At 38.1% G+C, this 19352-nt stretch overlaps 1 protein-coding gene across 1 annotated transcript in view; it reads left to right on the top strand.

Annotated features, from left to right (window-relative positions):
* The window catches only part of Ptpn20 (protein tyrosine phosphatase non-receptor type 20), a 78108-nt gene that overhangs the window by 48435 nt on the left and 10321 nt on the right, over nucleotides 1-19352 (top strand). Inside the window, exons 6-7 of the mRNA XM_057770007.1 lie at nucleotides 3587-3735; nucleotides 14545-14635. Of these exons, the coding sequence (XP_057625990.1) occupies nucleotides 3587-3735; nucleotides 14545-14635 (240 nt within the window). The remainder of the gene's footprint in view (nucleotides 1-3586; nucleotides 3736-14544; nucleotides 14636-19352) is intronic.

A 19352-nucleotide genomic window follows, 5' to 3' on the forward strand; every position in this document is an offset into this window, starting at 1 on the left:
TTCATTTCAGGATGTTTGCTGCAGATTATAATGTGTAACTTTATATTGTACTATGGTACATTTCTTAAATTTTTAAACTAGGGTTTAAATGTTTTGTTTTACCACGATAGGATGTTACATTTTACTAAATGCTTTATCTTCATCTGTCAAGATGACCATACGTCTTTGGATTTGATATGATATGATAAGTCATTCAACTGGAATCTCCAAGACTTTAATATTTTTGCTTATCTTTGTTGTGGTTAAAAGGTAATCAAAATAGCCTCTGTTGTTGTGATAATTACATTTCCCCTTATGGATTGCTTATACTGCCTCTCTCACTGTTGCTACAGGCATTTATAAAGAACTGTAGGGTTTCTCTGGCTGTTCATCTAAATAATAACCTCTTTCTCCTGCCCCTCTAAAGGGATTCTGGTTATATTGTGTGTGGTTACAAGACAAGATGACCTACCCAAGGCTGTTGAGGTTCTTGGAAATGGTCATCTCCTTCTTTTGTTTAATTGATTTTTATGTATTATTAGTAGTAACTTAAATTTTATTCTCTTTGGAATTTTTGTTTTCTTTGGAAAGAGATTTTTGAGAACTTCAATATTTTACCTTAAAATTGTGAAACTTAAAAATTATATTTTACTGAGAAACCGCCACACTGCTTTCCAAAGTGGTTGCACAAGTTTGCATTCCCACCAGCAATGGATGAGTGTACCCCTTTCACCACAACCTCTCCAGCAAAGGCTATCATTGGTGTTTTTTATTTTAGCCATTCTGACAGGTGTAAGATGGTAAGTTGTCTTGATTTGCATTTCCCTGATCGCTAAGGAAGTTGAGCATGACCTTAAGTGTCTTTTGGCCATTTGAACTTCTTCTGTTGAGAATTCTCTGTTCATCTCAGTGCCCCGTTTTATAATTGGATTGATTAGCCTTTTACAGTCTAGTTTCTTGAGTTCTTTTTTTCTTTTTTTTATTATTTTTATTCTTTTTTAATTAAAATTTCCACCTGCTCCCCGTTTCCCATTTCCCTCCCCTCCCCCCAAATATTGCCCCCTCCCCCCAGTCCCCTCCCCCTATCCCCATTCCTCTTCTCCTCCCCCCACACCATTCCCCCTCCCTCTTGATACTGAAGAGCAGTCCAAATTCTCTGCCCTGCGGGAAGACGAAGGTCTTCTATCTATGTCCAGGAAGGTGAGCGTCTAAACAGGCTAAGCACCCACAAAGCCAGTTCATGTATTAGGATCGAAACCTAGTGCCATTGTCCTTGGCTTCTCATCAGCCTTCATTGTCCGCCATGTTCAGAGAGTCCAGTTTCAACCCATGCTTATTCAGTCCCAGACCAGCTGGCCTTGGTGGGCTCACAATAAATCAGTTCCACTGTCACAGTGGGTGGGTGCATCCCTCGTGGTCCTGATTTCCTTGCTCATGTTCTCCCTCCTTCTGCTCCTCATTTGGACCTTAAGAGCTCAGACCGTTGCTCCAAGTTGAGACTCTGTCTCTACCTCGATCCATCGCCAGATGAAGGTTCTAAGGTGATATGCAAGATATTCATCAGTATAGGATAGGGTCATTTCAGGTTCCCTCTCCTTAGTTGCCCAAGGTACCAGCTGGGGACATCTCCCTGGACACCTGCTAACCCCTCTAGAGTCAAGTTTCTTGCCAACCCTAAGATGGCTCTCTTAGTTAGGATATATACTTCGCTGCTCCCGTATCCTCCCTTCCTATATCCCAACCATCCCAATCCCCCGAGCTCCTCCCATCCTCCCCTTCTCATGTTTCTCATCCCATTTCCCCTTTGCCCCTTGTGATAGCCTTTGCTGGAGAGGTTGTGGAGAAAGGGGCACACTCATTCATTGCTGGTGGGAATGCAAACTTGTGCAACCACTTTGGAAAGCAGTGTGACGATTTCTCAGGAAATTTGGGATCAACCTACCCCAAGATCCAGTAATACCACTATTGGGAATATACCCAATATCAAATGACAAAAGTATCTGTTCAACTATGTTCATAGCAGCATTGTTTGTAATAGCCAAAACCTGGAAACAACCTAGATGCCCTTCAATGGAGGAATGGATGAAGAAAGTGTGGAACATATACATATTAGAGTACTACTCAGCGGTAAAATACAATGACTTCTCGAATTTTGCGTGCAAATGGATGGAAATAGAAAACACTATCCTGAGTGAGGTATCCCAGACCCAAAAAGAGGAACATGGGATGTACTCACTCGTAATCGGTTTCTAGCCATAAATAAAGGACATTGAGCATATAATTTGTGATCCTAGAGAAGCTAAATAAGAAAGTGAACCCAAAGAAAATCATATAGTCATCCGCCTGGAGAGGGGAAGTAGACAAGATTGCAGGGCAAAAACTGGGATCTTGAGTTCTTTATATATTTTGGAGATCAGACCTTTGTCAGTTGTGGGGTTGGTGAAGATCTTCTCCCAGTCAGTGGGTTCCCTTTTTGTCTTAGTGACCGTGTCCCTTGCTTTACAGAAGCTTCTCAGTCTCAGGAGGTCCCATTTATTCAATGATGCCCTTAATGTCTGTGCTGCTGGGGTTATACATAGGAAGTGGTCTCCTGTGCCCATGTGTTGTAGAGTACTTCCCACTTTCTCTTCTATCAGGTTCAGTGTGTTCGGACTGATATTGAGGTCTTTAATCCATTTGGACTTGAGTTTTGTGCATGGTGATAGATATGGATCTATTTTCATTCTTCTACAGATTGACATCCAGTTTTGCCAGCACAATTTGTTGAAGATGCTCTCTTTTTTCCATTGTATACTTTTAGCTCCTTTATCGAAAATCAGGGGGACTTGATTGGGGGAGGGGGAGGGAAATGGGAGGTGGTGGCGGGGAGGAGGCAGAAATATTTAATAAATAGATAAATAAATTAAAAAATATATATTTTACTATGAACTTCTAGGCTTACTGCATTTTGACCCTCAAATGATGCTTGTACAATTTCAGATACTTGGCACTTATACGTGACAGTGTGACCTAAAGGTCATTATAAAATCATGGATTCCATATGAGCTATTTGATAAAGAACATACTCTTCTATTGTTGTTATGTGTGATGTATATCTGCTATTCTGTCTTGTGGGTTGTAATACTTAGACCCACTCTGTCTTTTGATGTGTTTTGTGTTGTTTGATCTATTTTAGTAGATTGAGACATGTGTTAGACTCTCTGCATCCTCTTCTTTAGACTCTAGGGACATACAAATACTTCTAAATACTCCAAATACTAAATCCATGGAGGGTAAGGAGCTTTGTTTTTGTCTTAGTCTGAAGTCGTATGCATATCCCTTCATGTAGTTGTCAGTCTACATACCACATTCATATTACAAGACAGAATATGCTGCAGTCTACTGTGTCTGTCATACCACTGAATGGGTTTTCCATCATTTCAAGGTAGGTAGTGTATTTTCTCGAAAACAATGGTAGTCTATTTAAAAGTAAGAGGTGCTTCTGGAAAGGTAAACTTCTGTTGAAGTTTAAAGCTTTGTATTTATAGAGGAAAAAAATCTGAGAAATAAAGAATAACTCTTCAGTAACTACGTGGAACTTAGAAATGTGGTTCTTTCTGTTTCTCAGATGTTAAAACAACTGTCTCTGAAAAGGAGCTGACTCAGTTGGCACAGATCCGACCATTAATATTCAACTACTCTTCACAGTCTGCCATGAGGGATTGTCTGAAAACGCTCCAGAAAAAAGATGAATATGATATCATCCGTGAGTTTTTGGTAAATATGTTGGTCTAAAGAAAAGTTTATAATTTTCTTTTCTATACCACAACCAAAAGTTCCTTTTGCTTTTTTCTTCCTTTTTGCAAAGTGCATTGCTTGTATTTTTAAATACCATATTTTAAAAATAATAGATGTACATGGTAAAAATAATCAACTTAGCATAAAAAGGTATAAAATATGTAGATATGCTCCTTTCTCCTCCCCCAACTTCCCCCTAAGTTCCCTTTGACTATAGGCTTGTCCTGTAAGCGTGAAGTATTGGGATGTTCTGTATTCGTGTGTCTACCTCTTTAAAGAGTCTTTCCTATGACAGACAGTTTTCATTCATATGACCAGTGTTTACAGCTGAACCTTTGAGTTAATCACATGCCAAGCGTCTTCATTTCTTGTAATAGTTCCAGGAATTTAGTCTGTTCTATTCCCTGCTTTTTAAATATCAAACATCCTTCATATGTATATTATACATTTGTCTTTTTAAAGAACAAATTCCTAAAAAACAGTATTTTGGGCTATCACATTTTCAAATTTATCCATCATGACTTTGGTTGATGATTTGTCATTTCTGTATTTTTAGATACAGAATTATCTTTCCATATTTTAAAACATTGCCTATTTACATGTGGTTCTTTACCCAAAATTTTTCTTATTATTTCTCATACTAATTGCACTTCATATAATGAAGAAACTATTCCTTTTCTGTTTAAATGTGTAGTATATACACATAGATGTGAGCATATGCATATATACTTGTTTACCGTGAAGGAATAGCTAATTTTTAGTAGTGAAATCTGGTGACCAAAGAACTTCTGAGTTTTTATATTTTTAGTATTATCCATTTCATTCTAAGAACATAATAATTATTTTATATTTTCTTGGTGCTATTAAAATTGTTTTTAGTATTTGAATCTTTCATCTAGTGTCCGGTTAGATTTTTAACTTGACTTAAGGTATTTGGAAGGAACCACTATTGTATATCTGTCCATTTGTCTTAAGACAATGCTGAAAGTTCTGCTGATGTCATTTATCTTAGAATTTTTTAAAAATTGACTTTATTGTTCATGTACTGATTCGAGATTTCTAGGATTTTACCATATATTAGGACTATCCTTAATTACTATTGTGTGACTTTTTTCTGATTCTTCTTAAGGATTTCTTTCTGGGTTAGTTTTGGAATTGGTTTTCAGAAGGAATAAAATTGTCAATCTGGCCATAGTACCATAGTGCTTGACACCTAGGTAAACCCCATCTTATGATCGCAGCAGTTGTTGGCACTCATTTAAGCACTGGTGGCTAAATAGTGGATACACAAAAATTAGCAAAGAAAATTTAAAATATACAGAGTCTCAGGCTTTATTCATATATATTAGAATAAAAAGGACCTGATATTTTCCAGTTTCTTTTGTACCATTGGCCCTCTGTGTCTGTGGTTTCCACACTACTGGTCTCAATAAACTGTAGATCTGTTGTAATAAGAGCGGTGGGGCTGCGTCCCTGGCACCCGGCTGCCCGCATGGCTTCACGGCTTCACCCAAAATAATTACATGGAAACTGTATTCTTTTAATCACTGCCTGGCCCATTAGTTGCAGCCTCTTATTGGCTAGCTCTTACATATTGATCTAACCCATTTCTAATATTCTGTGTAGTACCACGAGCTGGCTTACCAGGAAAGATCTTAACCTGCATCTGTCTGGAGTGGGAGAATCATGGCGACTCACTGACTCGGCTTCTTTCTCCCAGCATTCTCTTCTGTTTACTCCATCCACCTAAGGGTTGGCCTATCAAATGGGCCTAGGCAGTTTCTTTATTAATTAACCAATGAAAGCAACAGATTAATACAAGACCCACCTCCATCATAGATCAAAAAAATATGGCAACACATTGTATCTGTGCTGAACTGTGTTGAACTTACCTGTTTTTATACCTTAAGCAATATAGTGTAACAACTGTGTATATACATTTATATTGTATTGAGTGTAAGTGACCTGAAGATCATGTAATCATGAAAGAATGTGCACAGGGCATATGAAAACACTGTTCGCCATTTTATATATACAAGACTCTAACGGCTCTAGATCTTTATTTCCGTGGGAGTCCTAGGGCCAGTTCCTTGAGGATACCTGTAGTGATGACATGAGCAGGCCTGCTTTTCATCCTACCCAGCTCCCGCATGGTTAGCTTTACACCCAAAATAACAACACACAAATTGTATTCATTTAAACACTGCCTAGCCCATTAGTTCCAGCCTCTTATTGGCTAATTCTCACATCTTGCTTTAACCCATATTTAGTAATCTGTGTAGCACCACGAGATGGTGGCTTACCGGGAAGATTCTAACCTGCATCCATCTTGGAGAGGAGAGCTATGGCGTCTGACCCACTTCCCTTCTTCTCAGCATTCTGTTCTGTTTTCCCCGCCTACCTATGTTCTGACCTATGAGGCCAAGCAGTTTTCTTTATTAATTAACCAATGAAATCAACACATAGAAAGAAGACCCACCTACATCAGATACCACGGTATGATGAAATAGGGTCTTTCTTTTTTTATTATTACTTAAAAAAAATCCAAATTTCCATTCCCTCCCCTCCTCCCAGTCCCCTTTCTCTCCCTCCACAGACCCTCCTCCCACCTCTCCAACCCTAAGGAAGTGTTATGCACCCTGCCCTGTGGAAAGTCCAAGGCCCTCCCTACTACATCTAGGTTGAGCAAGGTTAACATCCAAAGAGAATAGGATCCCATGAAGCCAGTACATCACAGTGTCACTATTAGTGGCCCCCTCAGTCTGCTCTAGTTGTCAGCCCCCTTCAGAGGGGCTTGGTTGTTGCCATGCTCATTCACCCTTAGTCCAGTTGGAGTTGGTGAGCTCTCATTAGCTCAAGCAAACTGTCTCAGTGGATGACCCCCTCCTGATCTTGAATTCCTTGCTCATACTCTCACTCCTTCCACTCTTCAAATGGATCTTGGGAGCTCAGTTCAGTGCTCTGATGTGGGTCATTGCCTCTGTTCCCATCTGTTGTAGCACAAAGGTTCTCTGGTGATATTTAAGAAAATCATCAGTCTGACTACAGGGTAAGGTCAGTTCAGACACCCTCTCCTCTATTGCTTAGTGTCTTAGCTGAGTTCATCCCTGTGGGTTCTTGGGCATTTTTCTAGAGCCAGGTTTCTTGCTAACTCCATAATGGCTCCCTCAATGAAGATATCTCTTTCCTTGCTCTCATATCTGTCCTTCCTCCATCTTGACTATCCCATTCCCTCAAATTCTCTTCAAACCCCCTTCTCTCCTTCCTTCTACCTCCTGCTCTCCCTGCTCCCAAATTTTTGTCTGATTCCAATTTCCAGGTGGGTCTGTATATATTTTTCTTTGGGTTTACCTTATTACTTAGTTTCTCTAGGATCCTGAACTATAGGCCCATTGCCTTTTGTTTATGTTTAGTATCCACTTATGAGTGAGTACATACCATATTCATTTTTGGGGGTCTAGGTTATCTCACTCAGGATAAAGTTTTCTAATTCTGTCCATTTGCATACAAAATTTAAGATGTCATTATTTTTTACTGCTGAGTAGTACTCTAATGTGTAGATGTGCCACACTTTCTTTATCCATTCTTCAGTTGAGGGGCATCTAGGTTGTTTCCAGGTTCTGGCTACTGCATATAATGTTGCTATGAACATAGTTGAACAAATGCTCTTGTAGTATGATTGAGCATCTTTTGCGTTTATTCCCAAGAGTGGAATTGCTGGATCCTGTGGTAGGTTGATTCCCAGTTTTCTGAGAAACCACCACACTGATTTCCAAAGTGGTTGCACAAGTTTGCATTTCCACCAGCAATGGATGAGTATTACCCTTGCCCCACAACCTCTCCAGCATAAGCTATCATTAATGTTTTTGCTCTTAGCCATTCTGACAGCTGTAAGATGGTATCTCAAAGTTGTTTTTATTTGCATTTCCCTGATCGCTAAGAACGAAGAACATGTCCTTAAGTATCTTTTGGCCATTTGAAATTATTCTGATGAGAATTCTCTGTTTATTTCTGTATACCACTTTTTAGTTGGGTTATTTAGAATTTTAATGTCTAATTTCTTGAGTTCTTTATATATTTTGGAGATCAGTCTTTTGTCTGATGGGGGGTTGGTGAAGAGTGTTTTCCCATTCAGTAGGCTGCCTTTTTGTCTTATTGACTGTGTCCTTTGCTTTACAAAAGCTTCTCAGTTTCAGGAGTTCCCATTTATTTATTGATGCTCTTATTGTCTGTGCTACTGGGGTTATATTTAGGAAGTGGTCTCCTGTGCCCGTGCATTGAAGGTTACTTCCCACTTTCTCCTCTATCAGGTTCAGTGTGGTCGGATTTATATTGAGGTCTTTAATCCATTTGGACTTGAGTTTTGTGCATGGCGACAGATATGGATCTATTTTCATTCTTCTACAGGTTGACATCCAGTTATGCCAGCACCATTTGTTGAAGATGCTTTCTTTTTTCCATTGTATCTTTTTTGCTTCTTTTTCAAAAATCAGGTGTTCATAGGTATGTGAATTAATATCTGGGTCTTCAATTAGATTCCATTTGTCAATGTCTCTGTTTTTATGCCAATACCAAACTGTTTTCATTACTGTAGCTCTTTAATAGAGCTTGAAGTCAGGGATGGGAATGCCTTCGGCAGTTCCTTTATTATATAGGATTGTTTTGGCTATTTTGGGTTTCTTGTTTTTCTATATGAAGTTGAGTATCATTCTTTCAAGGTCTGTGAAGAATTGTGTTAGGATTTTGATGGGGATTTCCTTGAATCTATAGATTGCCTTCAGTAAGATTGCCATTTTTACTATTTTGATCCTTCCTATCCAAGAGCATGGGAGATCTTTCCATTTTCTTGTATCTTCTTCAATTTCTTTCTTCAAAGACATAAACTTCTTGTCAAATAGGTCTTTCATGTCCTTTGTTAGTGTTACCCCAAGATATTTTATGTGATTTGTGACTATTGTGAAAGGTGATGTTTCTCTGATTTCCCTCTCACCTTCTTTATCCTTTGTGTGTAGGAGGGCTACTGATTTTTTTGAATTGATCTTGTATCCTGCCACTTCACTGAAGGTATTTATCAGCTGTAGGAGTTCTCTGGTAGTTTTGGGGGTCACTTATATACACTATCATATCATCTGCAAATAACGAAAGTTTAACTTCTTCCTTTCCAATTTGAATCCCCTTGATCTCCTTATGTTGTCTTATTGTTATTGCTAAAACTTCAAGAACTATGTTGAAGAGATATGGAGAGAGTGGACAGCCTTGTCTTGTTCCTGATTTTAGTGGAATCTCTGATTTCTCTCCATTTAATTTGATGTTAGCTGTCGGCTTGCTGTATATTGCCTTTATTATATTTAAATATGATCCTTGTATCCCTAATCTCTCCAAGACCTTTATCATGAAGGGATGTTGAATTTTGTCAAATGCTTTTTCTGCATCCAATGAAATTATCATTTTTTTTCAGTTTATTTATGTGGTAGATTACATTGATTGATTTTCGTATGTTGAACCAGCCCTGCATCTCTGGGATGAAGCCTACTTGGTCATGATGGATGATTTTTTTGATGTGTTCTTGGATTCAATTTGCCAGAATTTTATTGAGAATTTTTGCATCCATGTTCATGAGTGAGATTTGTCTCTAATTCTCTTTCTTTGTTGAGTATTTGTGTGGTTTTGGTATCAGGGTAACTGTAGCTTCATAAAAAGAGTTTGGAAATGAACCTTCTGTTTTTATTATGTGGAACACTTTGAGGAGTATAGGTATTAGCTCTTCTTGAAAGTTCTGGTAGAATTCAGCACTAAAACCGTTCAGCCTTGGGCTCTTTTTGGTTGGGAGGTTTTTGATGGCAGCTTCTATCTCCTCACAGTTTATTGGTCTATTTAAATTGTTCACTTGGTCTTGATTTAATTTTGGTAGGTGGTATCTATCTAAAAAAATTGTCCATTTCTTTTACATTTTCCAGTTTTGTGGAGTCTAGATTTTTGTAGTAGGACCTAATGATTCTCTGAATTTCCTCAGTGTCTGTTGTTATGTCCCCCTTTTCATTTCTGATTTTGTTAATTTGGATATTCTCTCTCTGCCTTTTGATTAGTTTGGATAAGGGTTTGTCAGTCTTGTTGATTTTCTCAAAGAACCAGCTCTTTGTTTCATTGGATTGTTTTCTGTATTTCTGTTTTGTTGATTTCAGTCCTCAACTTGATTATTTCCTGTCTTCTCCTTTCGGGTGAGTCTGCTTCTTTTTTTTCTAGAGCTTTCAGGCATGCTGTTTGGTCATTGATGTGAGTTTTCTCCATTTTCCTTATGTGGGCACTTAATGCTATGAAATTTCCTCTTAACACTGCTTTCATGGTGTCCCTTAGGTTTGGATATGTTGTGCCTTTATTTTCATTGAATTCAAGGAAGATTTTAATTTCTTTTTTTCTCCTTGACCCGGGAGTGGTTCAGTAGTTGACTGTTCAGTTTCCGTGAGCTTATAGGCTTTCTGGGAGTAGTACTGTTGAATTCTAACTTTATTTCATGGTAATCTGATAAGACACAGTGGATTACTTCAATTTTTTGTATCTGTGGGTGTTTGCTTTGTTACTGAGAATGTGATCAGTTTTAGAGAAGGTCCCATGAGGTGCTGAGAAGAAGGTATATTCTTTTTTGTTTGTCTCTTAAGTCCATTTGATTCATTACATCTGTTAGTTCTCTTATTTCTCTGTTAAGTTTCTGTCTGTTTGACCTGTCCATTGTTGAGAGAGGAGTTTTGAAATCTCATATTATTAGTGTGTGGGGTTTGATGTGCGATTCAAGTTTCGGTAATGTTTCTTTTACATATGTGGGTACTCTTTTTTTTTTTTTTTTTTTTTTGGTTTTTCGAGACAGGGTTTCTCTGTGGTTTTGGAGTCTGTCCTGGAACTAGCTCTTGTAGACCAGGCTGGTCTCGAACTCACAGAGATCCGCCTGTCTCTGCCTCCCGAGTGCTGGGATTAAAGATGTGCGCCACCACCGCCCGGCGTTGTGGGTACTCTTGAATTAGGGGCATAGATATTCAGGACTGAGACTTCATCTTGATGAATTGTTCCTGTTATGACTATAAAATGTCCTTCTCCATCTCTTCTAATTGATTTTAGTTTGAAATCAATTTTATTCTATATTAGAATAGCCACACCTGCTTGATTTTTTAGGTCAGTTTCATTGGAAAACCTTTTCCCAATGCTTTACTCCAAGGTATTGTCTGTCTTTGAGGTTGAGGTGTGTTTCTTGTAAACAGAAGAATGCTGGATCCTGTTCGCTTAGCCTGTGTCTTTTTATAGGTTAATTGAGACCATTGGTATTAAGTGATATTAATGACCAGTGGTTGTTGGCTCTGGTTATCTTTTGGTAGTCATATTTGTGTGTTTTCCTTCTATGGGCTATGCTGGTGGTGGGTTATCAGATGCCTGTGTTATTGTGAGTGTAGTTAGCTTCCTTGGGTTATGGCTTTCTTTCTAGTACTTTCTGTATGGCTGGATTTATGCGTATGTATTGTTTAAATCTGTTTTTGTCATTGAATATCTTGTTTTCTCCGTCAATGGGGAATGAAAGCTTTGCTGGGTATAGTAGTCTGGGCTTGTATCCATGGTCTCTTAGTGTCTGCAGTACATCTATCTAGAACCTTCTAGCTTGCATGGTTTCCACTGAGAAGTCAGGTGTAATTCTGATAGAGTGTTCCTTTATATGTTACTTTACCTTTTTCTTTTGCAGCTCTTAATATTCTTTCTTTGTTCTGTATGTTTTGCGTTTTGATTATTATATGGCAAGGGGATGTTTTCTTTTTTTTGATCCAGTCTATTTGGTGTTCTGTAAGCTTCTTGTACCTTCATAGGTATATCCTTTAGGTTGGGAAAGTTTCTATAATTTTGTTGAATATATTTTCTGTGCCTTTGATCTGGAATTCTTCTCCATCTTCTACCCCTATTATTCTCAGGTTTGGTCTTTTCATTGTGTTCCAGATTTCCTGAATGTTTTGTGTTAAGAATTTGTTGGATTTATGGCTAGAAACCAAATATGAGTGAGTACATCCCATGTTCCTCTTTTTGGGTCTGGCTTAACTCACTTAGGATAGTGTTTTCAATTTCCGTCCATTTGTATGCAAAATTCAAGAAGTCATTGTTTTTTTACTGCTGAGTAGTACTCTAATATGTATATATTCCATACTTTCTTCATCCATTCTTCCATTGAAGGGCATCTAGGTTGTTTCCAGGTTCTGGCTATTACAAACAATGCTGCTATGAACATAGTTGAGCATATACTTTTGTTGTATGTTAGGGCATCTCTTGGGTATATTCCCAAGAGTGGTATTGCTGGGTCCAGGGGTAGGTTGATCCTGACTTTCCTGAGAAACCGCCACACTGCTTTCCAAAGTGGTTGCACAAGTTTACATTCCCACCAGCAAATGACATTGAGACTATAATTCGTGATTCTAGAGAAGCTAAATAAGAAGGTGAACCCAAAGAAAAACATATAAGCTTCCTCCTGAATATTAACCTTCATCAGGCGATAGAAGAAGACAGAGACAGAGACCCACATTGGAGCACCGGACTGAAGTCTCACGATCCAAAGAGGAGCAGAAGGAGAGAGAGCACGTGCAAGGAACTCAGGACCGCGAGGGGTGCACCCACACACTGAGACAATGGGGATGTTTTATCGGGAACTCACCAAGGCCAGCTGGCCGGGGTCTGAAAAAGCATGGGACAAAACTGGACTCGCTGAACATAGCAGACAATGAGGACTACTGAGAACTCATGAACAATGGCAATGGGTTTTTGATCCTATTACACGTACTGACTTTGTGGGAGCCTAGGTAGTTTGGATGCTCACCTTACTAGACCTGGATGGAGGTGGGTGGTCCTTGGACCTCCCACAGGGCAGGAACCCTGATTGCTTTTTGGGCTGATGAGGGAGGAAGACTTGATTGGGGGAGGGGGAGGGAAATGGGAGGCGGTAGCGGGAAAGAGGCAGAAATCTGAAAGAAAGAAAGAAAGAAAGAAGAAAGAAAGAAAGAAAGAAAGAAAGAAAGAAAGAAAGAAAGAAAATTTGTTGGATTTAGTGTTTTCTTTGACCAACGAGTCTATTTCCTCAATAGAATCGTCAGTGCCTGAGATTCTTTCTTCTGTCTCTTGTATTCTGTTGGTTATATTTGTCTCTGTAGCTCCTGTTCATTTACCCAGATTTTCCATTTCCAGAGTTCCCTCGGTTTATGTTTTATTTATTTCCTCTATTTCAATCTTCAGATCTTGAACTGTTTCCTTCAGCTGTTTGATTGCTTTTTCTTGATTTTCTTTGAGGGATTTATTAATTTCTTCCAGTTTTTGTTTGTCTTCTCCATTTTTTAAGGGAGTTTTTCCACTTTCTCTTTAAAGGTCTCCATCATTTTCGTTAAGTAATGTTAAAGTCATTTTCTTCTATATCTTCTGGGTTAGGATGATCAAGTCTTCCTGTTGTGTGTCCACTGGATTCTGGTGGTAATATGTTGCTTTTTAGGATGTTGGGGGAGTTCTTGCATTGGCGCCTTCCCGTCTCTTCCTTCAGCTCTCATGTCTCTTATGTTCACGAAGAATTGGTCTCCACGGAGCTCGCAGGGAATGATGCGTTGGGGGCGGGGTAGATGACTGTCTAGCAGACCAGCTCCCTGCTGGTGCTAGGAATGCCGAAGGCACCTGGGGAGGGGGAAGCCCTGGCCTTTCTCCCACGTGGAGGTTTTAGGGAGTGGGGGGGGTATGGGGTCCCAGGGCCACTGTTGTCTCACCTCTTATATCCACCAAGTATTGGTTTCCATGAATCTCGTAGGGAATGACGCCTAGTTTTATCCTATCTCTGAGCTAGATGAGATGCCTGAGCTCTTGTTACTATGTTACATCCACCCTTCCTGCATCCTTCCACCCACTTTACTTTTCACATAGTCCTTTTGATAGTTTCCTAAGACCCAGGCTAAATTCTGCTTACTCTCTTGGTGTTTTCTTATGTATCTTTAGACACTATCATTAACACTATTTCTATAAGTCACATATTTGATAAATATTCTTTATTCACTGCTTAAGGATGGGAAAATTTTCTAGTTTGTCTTTTTATTCCAATATCTAGAACTAAATGCTTAATAAATTTTGGTGAATTCATACTTCTTTAAGAATTTCTTTTGAGGAGCTGGAGAGATAGCCCAGCCATTAAAAGCCCTGGCAACTCTTCCAGAGGTCCTGAGTTAATTCCCAGCAACCACATGGTGGCCCATAACTATTTATAGTGGGGTCTGATGCCCTAATCTGGCATAAAGTCACACATCAGATCCAACATTCATATATGCAAAATAAATAAATCTTATAAAAAGAAAAAAATCTTTTGAAAGGAAGAGCTTTCTTTAGTCAGTATCCCAGCTATAATTTCTTCAAGCAGTAAATTTTAAGGCTTCTTATAGGGTTTTGAAATGTTTCTGTTATATTTTCTTTTATAAAATGATAGCGTTATAATTAGATTCTAATAATAAATACTCTATTTCATTTTTTATGAAAAAGTAAACAGTAGTGTTCAGGGAAAAAAACTATCTTGAGAATTACCTTTTTTTTTTAAATCAAGCAACTCATTGATTTATTCTCTTAACTTAGTATATTCTATGCAGCTATCCTTATTAGACAAGATTCAAGTTTCTCTTGTTTGTTGTGTAACATTGAATAGCAGGTCATACCACACAGAGTTTAGGGATAATTAATGCTAATCAAATGGAGGGTTTCCTTCTTTTTAAATGGTAAATATGTGGTTTGTTTTACTTTCTGCAGGAGTTAGAACAAATGACTGTGCCCGATGACTTCAACTCCGGGAATGAACTACTCAACAGAGACAAAAACAGATACCGAGATATTCTTCCATGTAAGCTGAGAGCATTTTAAATTATTTTCCTGTTAACAGTTGGGAAAAGGTAAAAACTGACTTTCTGCATGACACATTTTGAACTTTATCATGAAGAACTCTAGTAGCAAGCACCTGTGGCATCTCTTCTGAGTACTGTCAGTAAGTTCTTTATACAGCCCGTTAGTCTGATTGCCATCTAAAACTAAGTCTGTTTATTAAACTGCCATCTGTCACCTGGTAGCCGAAGCCTGGCTACCTTCCCTGGAGTTTGTTTAAACATTAAAATACAGTGGGGCTATTTATGTCCTCTGCTCTAGACATTCATGCTAACTCATCAATCTACTGCCCAACAGGCAGCAGCTTTATTATATCAACAGGGTTCTACCTGTAGCTTCCCTGCATTGGGCAGAAGGTAGAATGGTGTTCTCATTTCTGTATATTTTCTCACCATATTTGTCAGTCTAAATCATCCAGAGAAGAGAAAGAAAAATAAGATACTGCAGACTTAATGGAAATTTTATTTTATGATCATCTCTTTGAAAATCAGACTTTTCTAAGTCAAATTTACCATTTTTTTTAATAACTTGACCAGCTTCCATTATTAACTACTGTCTTACTGTAACCATCCACTGTTCAAGCCAGAAGGCTGGGTCATTTGTTATACACAAAATGTGCTTGGAAGTTCTTTCCCTCTGACCTCTCTAATGCCTCTGGAATCCCCCACCCTTCTCTGTTGACAGTGCTGCCAACCTGGACTGAATGTCTCTCACCTCTCAGCTGATTTCGTCTTCATTCTGCCCCTTTCCTACCCATTCACAAGAGCTGCTGAGGGATTTTCATAGTGAGGACACCCAGCCGTCCTCTTCTGTGACCCTATGTTACAGTCATGCTGATTTCTCTGTGGTGTTTGTCTGGTTGTCTCTGTACCTGCTTTAGGTTTCTAAAAGTCATTCTTTTTCTTCCCTCCAAATGATTAAATCTTCAACCCATGCAAGAATGGCCTCCTTTCTCTGCTGTAGTTATCCCTGGCATCTAGAACTTGTCAGTTCAGCCTCTGTTGTTTTCCACAAAGCTAGATGTGCTGATTTCCCAAGTGTCCTAGTGTCTTGTTAGTGAGTACTTTTCCCACTTTCCAAATTATGCTTTAATGATTTTTGCTGTTTCTCTAGATAGAATCAAAGCAGGACACTGTCTGCCAAGATAAAATAGATACCTTTGTGTTTTGTCAGCTCATTCCAGCATAAATAACATTGATTATAAATCAATGAGTACCTTCTCAAGATGGTTAAAATGATGTACTTTGTTATCTTCTGTGAGACAATATGAAATTCACTAGTACTTCTGAAAATCAGGTCCATAACTATCCACTATGCAACATTTTAGTGTTGCAAACCATTTGGTGCTACACTGAAAGGTCAAAGGTCTCATATATTGACTTTTATCCTGATATGTGCAATTATTCATCAAGGAAATTGAAAGTCAAAAAGATTTTAAAAAATGATCCTCTCAGGATTTTAAGAGGGAATAAGTGCATTTTAAGAGTAAAGTTTATGTATACTTGATCCTGGTTGAGTTCTATCCTGGGCACAAAGGTTGACAAGGAGATATAGAGACACAAAAAAAGTTCACTTAAATGGTTAAAAATAGGAAAATCATCCTAAAGTTTTTGCTTTATTTAAACTATAATTCAACTAAGTTCTGATTTATGATTTGCATACTTCATAAAACAGTCTAGTCTAAGATGATTGTCAGCCTGTGTATGTGATAACCATGGCACAGTCTAGTCTAGCGTGATCTGAATGTCATCCTGTGTAGGTGAGAACCATGACATGGTCTAGTCTAGCATCTGAATGTCATCCTGTGTAGGTGAGAACCATGACATGGTCTAGTCTAGTGTTATCTGAATGTCGGCCTGTGTAGGTAAGAGCCATGACACAATCTAGTGTGATCTGATGTCAGCCTGTGTAGGTGAGAACCATGACATGGACTAGTGTGATCTGAATGTCAGCCTGTGTAAGTGAAACTGTGACACGGTCTAGTGTGATCTGAATGTCAGCCTGTATAGGTGAGAACCATAGTACAATCTAGTATGATCTGAGTGTCAGCCTATGTAGATGGCAACCATTACACAATCTAATCTATCTGAGTGTCAGCCTGTGTAGGTGGGAAAATATTTTTGGTTTCTTCATCACATATACAGAGGAAGTTCTAATGGCATGTCAAGAAGGCTAAAATTCATTTATTTTCTTCCACTTCAGTTAGTCTTCACCTTCCAAAACCTAACATACACATATATTATTTATATAATATATTGTTTAAAATATTGAAACATGAATCAGATTTCAGTTGTCATTGTATTAACTGTGAATAGTTGCAAACATAGCAAATATGGCTGTTCACTCCTAAGTGTGCAAATTACTGTCAGTAAAAGATGGGCAGCATACCAAGGACTAACCGGACTTTTTTCAAAATCTGTTTGTGTTGTGTGAACAAACAGCAAAGCATACAGTTGTATGCTGTGCCCTTTATCTCCCAGTGAGAAACGTACATGGTATTCTACAAATAGGGTAATCAAGATAGAACTGACCAACAAAGATACCAGTCATTGACAGCAAAGAAAAGAAAAATTATAATTCTGGGGATACAATTAGAATTTAGCACACCCGACCTTATGGAATAAATAGTTGACTGGGAGCATTTGATATTGAAAAAAGAGTCTCTTTTGCTGCATCCAGGGACTTGCTGAAGGGTGGCTTACCAAAATAAAAGCAGGAAGTTTGGGATGACCAGGATGAAGAGCACCTAGAAGTGTGCTGGCTAGAAGCTTTGTGTTGCAGGAACTCTAGTTCCTCGACAATGGAAACACAGAGGGCAAAATGATAGGAACAAATGCAAATGTAGGAGGGGTCATGACAATCAAGATAGAATAAGAGGCTCGCCCTGAGTTATACATTGAAAGGAAGTGCAAACCCTGTTCAAACTAAAAATGAAGGGCTTTTATTCTCAGTGTTTCTAATGTTTTAGATTAGAATTCAAAATAAATACAAATCTTGCTTTAATTTTTTCTGTGTATTTATAGTCAACAGGAAAATTTTTAGAGCTTTGACAAAAATTGTAAGGGCCATGAAACAATCATATTTTTCTATTGATTATTAAGATTTTTGAAACTTCATTTTGTGTAGTCATATTTTGACCTTGTACCATCATGCAAAGCAAAGAAGGCCTTTATTACAAGGGTTTCCAGGTGGAAACACAATATAGTGTATTTATTTAACACTTTATAACTGGCAAACCATTTTAATGGCTTATAAAAGAAGTGAAAACACATTGTATGTCAAGTATCCAACTCCAAGCTGAATATCTTTTCTGTTACTTGTCTTTAGGTCAAGATAGTGTCTCAGATTTCCGGATATTCTTTATAAAAATACAAGGAAGGCAGGGGAGATAATAATATGTGAATTTGAGGATGCAAAACAATAAGGAAAAGATACTATTTCAAGTAACACTCTTGTTAGCTGCATATTTATATAAAAATTTTCTGATCTTCATACTTTTATATAAAAATGGACTCAAAATAGGTCACAAAACTAAATATAATAAAAGTCATATTTGGGACTGGAGAGATTGCTCATTAGTTAAGAATTCTTGCTGCTCTTCCATAGGACACAAGTTCATTTCCCAGCACCCATGTCAGATGGCTCACAGCTGCCTGTAACTCCAGTTTCAGGCAGTCTGATGTTTTCTTTTGTTCTCCACAAATGTGTATGCATACACACATGTGCGTACACACATTACATATGGCATAGACACACAGAGAAATACACAAATACATATAAAATATTTTAAATTAAAAACATAAATGCATACAACTTCTTGGAGTAAAACCAAAGAAATTTTTTTAGCATCATTAGATTAAGTAAAAAAATTTCTCAGCAGGACACAAAACTCTGAAACTGCCAAAGGAAAAATAATTAGACTTCATCAAACTTTTAAAGAAAATTGTGCTTTTAATTATGCCATCTTAAAAACAAAATGACAAATAGCAGGCTAGAAAAAATTAAGTATAAAAATCTACTTAATAAAGGATATGCATTTATAATATAGTAAGAACTTTTATGACTCAAAGAACAACAATTTAACAACAAGTGAACAAAAGATTTGAGAAGACTTTGAGGAGGTGAATGGACTAGAAGTAGTTCGCTTTCACTTCACTGTCTGAACTCAGGATAGATTAGCTTTTCAGTTCTGTCATAATTTAGGTCAAAGGACTTTCAACGTCTTTTCCTTCTATAGGCCATTATGGTAAGAAAACAGTAGCAAATAGTCTAGACTTTTTCGTAACACATTTCATATCAGAGAATGAAAAATACACTTAAAAGGAACTTCTTTGGTTGAAATTTCAAGGGGTCCAAATTTGTGGGACAATTTGAAATACTCTCTTCTATGAAGAAGGATGAATTACTATATAAGACTTCTCAAGCCAAAAATGATGTCACAATGTCTCTTGAGCCTCTCTAGCCTCTGGGTGGCAACATATTCCTCTTTTAGATGGGAATTCTAAAAAAGGCCCTGCCACAAAAGTAGACACTGTGTGGGGCTATGCCACAAATGTAGACCATGGTGGAAGACTCTGCCACAAATGTAGACCACAGTGGAAGACTCTGCCACAAATGTAGACCACAGTGGAAGACTCTGCCACAAATGTAGACCACGGTGGAAGGCTCTGCCACTTGAA

This window comes from Chionomys nivalis, chromosome 5 (genome assembly GCF_950005125.1).
Source record: "Chionomys nivalis chromosome 5, mChiNiv1.1, whole genome shotgun sequence".
In the NCBI taxonomy this organism is placed as follows: Eukaryota; Metazoa; Chordata; class Mammalia; order Rodentia; family Cricetidae; genus Chionomys; species Chionomys nivalis.